Source organism: Rhinatrema bivittatum, chromosome 4, assembly GCF_901001135.1.
Source record: "Rhinatrema bivittatum chromosome 4, aRhiBiv1.1, whole genome shotgun sequence".
In the NCBI taxonomy this organism is placed as follows: Eukaryota; Metazoa; Chordata; class Amphibia; order Gymnophiona; family Rhinatrematidae; genus Rhinatrema; species Rhinatrema bivittatum.
In genome coordinates this window covers 191284467-191292745 of record NC_042618.1, presented here as the reverse complement: position 1 = coordinate 191292745, position 8279 = coordinate 191284467, and the positions used below count along the sequence as shown (strand labels likewise).

The 8279-nt window shown below is 39.9% G+C and overlaps 1 protein-coding gene across 6 annotated transcripts in view; it reads right to left on the bottom strand.

The window, feature by feature from the left end:
• Positions 1-391: 391 nt before the first annotated feature.
• PBRM1 (polybromo 1) overlaps positions 392-8279 on the bottom strand; it is a 355730-nt gene continuing 347842 nt past the window's right edge. For all 6 annotated transcript variants that reach the window (XM_029599448.1, XM_029599445.1, XM_029599446.1 and 3 more), the window contains one exon: positions 392-3108. In XM_029599448.1, the coding sequence (XP_029455308.1) occupies positions 2936-3108 (173 nt within the window). In that variant the 3' untranslated portion in view covers positions 392-2935. The remainder of the gene's footprint in view (positions 3109-8279) is intronic.

Sequence of the window (8279 nt, the reverse complement as noted above, 5' to 3'; positions counted from 1 at the left end):
ATTTTTGATAATGTAGGTGTGCCTTGGAAAGGTTGGGACACACTGCCCTAGATGCATCAGTGACTCAGGTTCCCCCTATTGTCCAGTGTTGGGCCTGTTAATGCAGGCTATTCCCTTCCTGGAGTCTAAAGCAGGTGAAATACAAACAGAAGCAGTGCAGGCTATGTACGAAGACCATGGCGGAGACTGGAGACATGCATTCCATGTGCCCAGAGCTAACGATGCCCCTGAAAAGTATATCATCAAAGCAACATTTTTAGAAACTAGAGCCAGAAATGAAAAAGAAATGGATACATACAATGTACTTGGAGGGGCCACCTGGTGCCTCTCTAGTTTCAGGTATCTGATGCCAGTAGAATAGACAAAGCAATCAGACCTGGTTAATCAAAAGTCAGTTTGTAATTTCATTTTTATTCAGATTAAAAGGCAAACAAGTTGATGGCATGGTGGCATATAACACATGGTATAAGAATGGATATTACTTGGCTCATTTGGGTACAAAGGCACCTAGATAAACCAAGCAATGATTACCCACGTCTGACAATGAATACGGTAAGCAGTACACAAACAGAAAGCTTGGTCTCTTCCTTTCAGATACATAAAAACTTCATTTTCTTTCTGGGAGCAAGATAAAGAACTACATTTCATAATGCCCTGAACAGTTACAATTGGATAGACTAAGGTAGCAGGAAATAACACAACCTGCTTAAAGGGTGAATTGAAAAGTAGACCCCCCCAAGATTCCCAATTCCTAGTACAGAGTGTGCAACTCTCTCACTTACTTTTCTTTTTTCCTCACAGGCACCTGAACTAGAAATTCAGATGTCTACAAACAAGATGTGTTTCCTTCTACATTGTACATGGCAAAAAAAAAAAAATATATATATATATATATTTTGCTATTCAAGAAATTGTAGACTGCAACCATCAAAGCTTTAGCCCTTACATTACCACTGCATACTTCAACAAAACAAACTACACAAAACATGATTTTTAAAATAAATTGCTGAAATGAAATGAACTTGTCGAAATTTATCTACGTTCTTTGGTGCTTTCCTTAAATATCTATGAACAAAACATGCATACCTTTCCACATACTCTTTCAGCTTGACAGGCACACAAAAATGGTAAAACAAATTACAGGGACTTATCTAGGTACATTTTTCCATTTCCACAATTCCTTTGCTTTAAGCCTGGTATCATTTTATTTTGTTTTTTTCTCTTCCTTCAGCTGCAGGTTTCAAGTGTCCAACATTCTGCCTAGTTATCTTCAGCAAGGGATCAGAGTAGGAAACTCCAGATTTTACAACAAGGGAAACTAACCATAAAAAAGCAAATTTCAGGGGAAACATAAAAAAGGCAAGAAAATGTGCAAACTTTTTTAAAGAGAGGTCTGAAAATGGCAATATGTCCAATTATTTCACTGCTGCTTAGCCAGTGGCTCCACTGCACAAAGAAATCTGAATAAAGGGGTTACAGTTTTGATGTTTCATATACTTTATGGGATAAACAACAGTTTTCTCTCTGCTTAGAGAGTCGGCAAGTGAAAGCACTAAACCATCACACATATTGTAAGAAATGTCCCAAAAATTCAAAGAGCAGTAACTTCCTAAGTTAAACGTATTTTGTGCAAGTGCAGGATAATCACCTCTTGGACACATAGAGAACCAAAAATACTAATGATCTGTAAAGAAATATTGAAATGCTAGTAATTTATCCTACTGGTGGAACCTTAGCACTTACCGGATAGATTTAGATCTCTTTAATTTTAATTTATCTTATATTCCACCTTTTCTGACTGGTCAACCATTTCAAAGCGGATTACATTCAGGTACCGTAGGTATTTCCCTGTCCCCAGAGGACTTACAATCTAAGTTTGTGCCTGCGGCAAGAGGGTAAGGTGACTTGCTCAAGGTCACAAGCATCATCAATCGTTCAGTTCTCTAGTAGACTGTGAGGAATATTACAAGAATCCAACTTTGTCCTGTGGAATTTGTGCTTTCTAGAGTGGTCTATGAAATAATATAAATTGCAGGGTTAAGCACACACTAGCTTCATGATACATACTGGAAAAGTGAACAAAGTAGTTGTAAAATCCATGCAGCATTAAAATAAATTTATCAAAAATAAAAAGAAAACTGATTATGTCCACAGTAGCATAATGAATGGGGCAGCCTATTTTATGCTGCAACTTACCAGTAAAATTAATTTTGAATGTTTTGCAACCACAATATTATCCAGGAGACAAGTCTGGACTACCTATCTCTGTGACACAACAGGATCCAGGTGCAAGAAAAAAATAATCTAGTTGGACCCCACAAGGTGGCTAATCCTGTGAAGCATTGTTGGTGCTCCCATCTGGTATATATAGGCTAAATTGACTGGTTCAGCCTCAGTGAAGATCTCTCTATCAGTAAGGGGAAAGAGGGTATCAAACTCAGGGAATGTGAGAAAGGAGGTGAAGGAGGCTTCCATGGCCTCCCCTTTACTTAAATATGCCTAAATAGTCTCCAGAAACACACTTGCTATGCAAGCTGTGCTATTTCAAGTAGCTGACATACAGTATATACATCCACGCTGTAATTACATCTATTGTCTTATTGCAATACCTGTTTTAAATTAATCTGTAAACACAGGTTTCTTTTCTTTTTTTTATATAAAAATGGTGCAACAATTATAACTTGATGCTTACACATACAACCAAATGCGAAACTGGATTCCAGACAAAAAGAAATCATATGGAAAAAATGTTCATATTTGAGGAAGGTCAACTTAATATAACAAAAAGCAACACAACTGAAATAATCTTATTAAAAGTGTCCTTATATCAAAAATGATCTTGCAATGTACAGAAAGCAATACAAATATTTTGCCACCACCCAGTACAACAGCTACTCAAAAACTCGTGTTGGTATAAAATAAAGCAAAACATGGATTAAACATTTTCCAGGTTGTATGCTTGACGGATGTTAAGGGTATCACGTAGCATTAAGTCCCGGAGGCGCCATAGTGCATCTGCCATTGTAGTGTGGGCCCCTTTGCTTTTCAGCCAGTGGGAAGGCAGGCGACTCTCTTGTTCTTTTGACAGATGGACATCTCTTCTTCGTGCTGAAAGAGAATATACAACAGGCTGAACATAAGAACATAAGAAAATGCCATGCTGGGTCAGACCAAGGGTCCATCAAGCCCAGCATCCTGTTTCCAACAGTGGCCAATCCAGGCCAAAAGAACCTGGCAAGTACCCAAAAACGAAGTCTATTCCATGTTACCATTGCTAATGTCAGTGGCTATTCTCTAAGTGAACTTAATAGCAGGTAATGGACTTCTCCTCCAAGAACTTATCCAATCCTTTTTAAACACAGCTATACTAACTGCACTAACCACATCCTCTGGCAACAAATTCCAGAGTTTAATTGTGCGTTGAGTAAAAAAAGAACTTTCTCCGATTAGTTTTAAATGTGCCCCATGCTAACTTCATGGAGTGCCCCCTAGTCTTTCTACTATCCGAAAGAGTAAATAACCGATTCACATCTACCCGTTCTAGACCTCTCATGATTTTAAACACCTCTATCATATCCTCCCTCAGTCGTCTCTTCTCCAAGCTGAAAAGTCCTAACCTCTTTAGTCTTTCCTCATAGGGGAGTTGTTCCATTCCCCTTATCATTTTGGTAGCCCTTCTCTGTACCTTCTCCATCGCAATTATATCTTTTTGAAGTAACACAGCTCCACTTTTTTGGGACTATCAAACATTTTGTACCTTTGGGAATACATGTATTATATGTTAATCCAGCAAAGGGTATCTTTACAGTTTATTTATTGACTTTTGTTTCTGTTCATCTATGGGAAATATCATTGCATACTGTATGTCCAGTATGCTACTTTTAATAGATGGTGGCTTCCACTACATATTTTTTTTTCTGTTTCAATTATAGTTCAGTATATTCATTTCTTATTTCCACAAGTCTGTATGTGTAAGGGGGTGCCAAATTATGCTCCTTACTAGCAGTGGTATGGTAATGCCCTCAACAGGTCTGCTTGCCAGCAGTGTATGTGTCAGAACAGACCCTGCCCCTTGGTGTGATGTCAGTGTGACAGAGAAGCGTACCACTTCCCACTGGGTGGGAAATATGTATAAAAATGCTGAACCCATGTGATGCAGGAGTAGAGGCAACTTGGGGAGTTGAGAATCAGCCTTGCCATGGGCTGAAGAAGTGGGTCTCTCTTCTGAGGTCTGGGGAGATGCACGGGAAAAAGCTGTACTTACTCAATGAAGGATGGACAGGACTGCTGAGAGGAAGGAGCCCAAGAGGAGGAATTCCTAGGAGTCCAGAGAAACCGGAGAGAAACAAGTTTCCTAAGAAAAGACTAGCGTGAGGAGCCCTATAGAGAGAAGGATTTCCCCAAAAGTTGTTGATTGAGAGTACTAAGGGCGTGACAGAGGAAAGAACCTGCCTGGGAAAATACCAGAGTTGAAGACTAATCAAGCACTTCAGACAGAGACTCTAGAGGAATAAAAGTGAGAGACTGAGCAACAGAGAAGACCTAGTACCCCTTAGGTACTGGGAAAGCTGAGGGAGGAATGCTATCTGTCCCAGTAAGCATACTTTGTGAGAAGATTTTTGAGAAGATGAAGAAGAGAGTGTTTGGTATTACTTTGGACTTGTGTTATTGTGGTGCATGACACACTGGTCTACTAAAGATTTTGGACTTTATTTTTCTTGCTACCAGTTTTCAGTAAAGATTTCATTTTTGAACAGTTTGGTGAGAAAGTGATTTTTGATGTACCTGGACTGGTGTACAGAAGAGCCCCGGAATGGAAGAAAAAACCCTAAGGGCATTGAAAAGATTTTTTTCTCCACTGTGCAGGAACCCTGGGAGGTCATGGAACCTTGCGTTGTCCACGACCCTCCCCGTGTGCCCTCATGCCCAAGACCTGACCGGGATGGGAGCTATATATGCACTTAGGGCTGGATTCACTAATGCCGCAAGGCATAGTGAATCCCGCGGTAGCGGGGAGCGGTGCGATCGCTGCCGGTGTCGCACCGAATAAACTACACCATGGGGATCATTTTCCAAGCGGATCACACACGATAAGGGACTTTTCACGTGCAGAGTCAGGGTGGCGTCAGTCCTGGAAGAGAAGGAGTTGGGGCGGCACCGGGGCTGACGCCACGAAGACTGCGCCAACAGCGAAAGGTAAGCACCTTTATTGCTGTCAGTTTCGCGCTGAATAACTACACCTTTTATGGTGTAGTTATTTGGAGCGAAGCCGGCAGCGATCACACCGCGGAGGTGCAATTGCTGCCGGCTATCGCAGGACCGCCCCCCCCCCGCTACTGCGGGATTCACTATGCCTTGCGGCATTAGTAAATCCAGCCCCATAAAAGGTGCAGTTATTCGGCACGAAACTGACAGCGATAAAGGTGCTTACCTTTCGCTATTGGCGCAGTCTTCGCGGCGTCAGCCCCGGTGCCACCCCGACTCCTCCTCTTCCGGAGCTGATGCCACTCCGACTCCACCCCCATCTTGGTATCGCACAAGATAAGGGACTTTTCGCGTGCCAAAACGTCCCTTATCGTGTGCGATCCGCTTGGAAAATGACCCCCTTAGTAACATGCTGCTGAGGGAAGGGTGAGCATGATGGACTATTTGCCCCTTCAGTCTTAATTTCATTATATTATTTATAATAGGCAGAAGGACTGCATGACAAGGCTCCTATGAGAGAAATGAAGTTAACCCAGGATTTTTATTCCCCTTTTTTAAATTTTTCTCCAAGTGGTAAAAATATGTGCATCAGTTACCCAGTAGAAGATGAATGGATGTAAGTTATTCTGAAATACTGACCTTATGAGTGCCATACTGGACAGCAGCTGGGGATATTCTAAGCAGTGTATAACTGTCAATTCTCTTCTCAAGGATAATGTGTGATTATAACAGAACTCTAGTTAAACAATTTTATGTGCTCCCATCAATTAAAAACAAATATGCAACTGCTGCAATATATCTATGCAGAATTAGGAGAGAACCAATATTTGCTTGCACAGTTTTTACTGAAATTAAATTATTTTGTACACTTGTGTCTTTCACTAAAACTCTACAGACTGGGTGCAATTAATTCTGCATAATATATTTAATTCATTGATGCCTATGGGATTATTAAGATTCATAAATGATTATGCTTGGGCTATGTAAGATGGAAGAAGTGGTAGCCATTTGATGAACTTGGAAAAGGAACTCAGGAGACAAATATGCTGACCTGGTAAACAACGCTAAGAAATGCAGACAGATAATACTGTTTAATCACTCTTATCCACAATTCAAGGCAGGGTACTATTAAACATTCTTAAAATCACAAGATATACCGCATAAAATAAAAAAAAAAAACCCAGCATAAAGGATGACAAAACATGTCAAACATCAAAGTGCAAAACATGCCAATCAAAACAGTTATACTTATGGCTAGTAAAAGATGTCTCATTCAACCTGCAAATCAACGCCAACTTCAAAAGCCTAGCACGATAAAAGTGCTTAATGATGGCAAGATGTCTGGTACAACCTGTTGATTAATCATCAATCTCGAATGCTTGTTTAAATAAGAACGCTTTCAGCTTTTTTTTTTTTTTTTTTTTTTTTTTTTTAACTGGGTACAAGCAATAGGTGCATTTGTTCTGGTAATGAGTTCCAAAATACAGGACTCACAACTGAGAACGCTTTATCCCTGTTTATTTATGGAACAAAATTTTTACAATAAGAGTCAAAAATTAATTACAAAGAAGCTTGCATTTCTAAAAGATACCAAATAAAAAATAATTAAGCTCAAGTCCACAATTTAGGGAATCATTTAATGACCATACAACAGGGCTTCCCAAACTTGTCCTGGGGACCCCACAGCCATATATCTTATTATGGATATCCTGAAAACCCGACTGGCTGTGGGGTCCCCAGGACAGGTTTGGGAAGCCCTACCATACAATATAATGATCATACTCAATTTAATTAAAGCCTGGAAGAAAAACAGAAAAAAAAATCAACCTGATTAAGGCCATAGAAACCAAAACCTATTGGAAAAACTAATCCATTTTATCCATGAGAAACTTTTCAAGATGAGAAGGATCATAAAATACAAATTTAGATTGCTGAAAAACAACATTTATATGGGTATTTCAGATGATACATCACGCCAAGTGCTAGAACTCGAGACTTTAAAGCTTCCTTTCTTGAGTAGTAAAGGTTTCATCCGGAAAAATGGTTACAACAGACCCATAAACTCCGTGGTTTCTGATAGATGAGTCAGCTGTGGGAAAGGCACATCCAATAATGCACAGTGTGCAGACCTTAGTGTTCATGGTGGGTACAGATGTGCATGGCACATATCTAGGGGAAGGAGGATGAATTACTCAGCAATGTATGGTTCAACAAAGCCAACTTATGTTTGATCAAATTAAATTTTCATAATGTGTATAAAAACTGCAAAACTCCAAAAGAAATATTCTAAATTGTAATCCACTAAAAGAAAAGTTCCCATCCAGGATCATCCTGCAAACCTTCAACCAAACTTCAGAGGTGGTGCTATGGGGACCACGCCATCGCCTCGTACAAACAGCATGGTAACCAATGAAGAGAGAAGTGTATAGGGGTGATACGTTTTTGTATATAAATCAATTTTATAACCTGCTGATCTACCATTCTTAGCAAGAAACAGAGAATACATACATAATAACCATCGAACATAAAATAGCATACACATATTGTTTAGCTGAGCTCAACCCACTTCCTCCAGCCCTCAACCAGTCAAGCCACAGAAATCCAGGGAAAGACAGGACATAATTGCCCCATTAATTTATCCTGAAGGCCAAGGAAAAAAGATGGGTTTTAAGAGCTTTCCTAAATCTTAGCAAATTGTTTTCCTTTCTTAAAGTCTCTGGCAGACCATTCTAGAGACTTGCCCTGCTACCATGAAAGACCACTCACAAAAAGTTTTCAAACGAACTGTTTAACAGTGGTCCCCAACCCTGTCCTGGGAGCCCACCAGCCAGTCGGGTTTTCAGGATATCCACAATGAATATGCATGAGAGAAAATTTGCATGACATGCAAATTTTCTCTCATGCATATTCCCCTCCAAAAATGATGCCTTTTCTCTTGCTCACCTCTGATCCTCTGGTATTCTTTTCTCCATTCTTCTATTACGGTAAAAAAAGCAAACAGAATGTTAGGAATTATTAGGCAGGGAATGGTGAATAAAACGGAGAATGTTATAATGCCTCTGTATCGACCCATG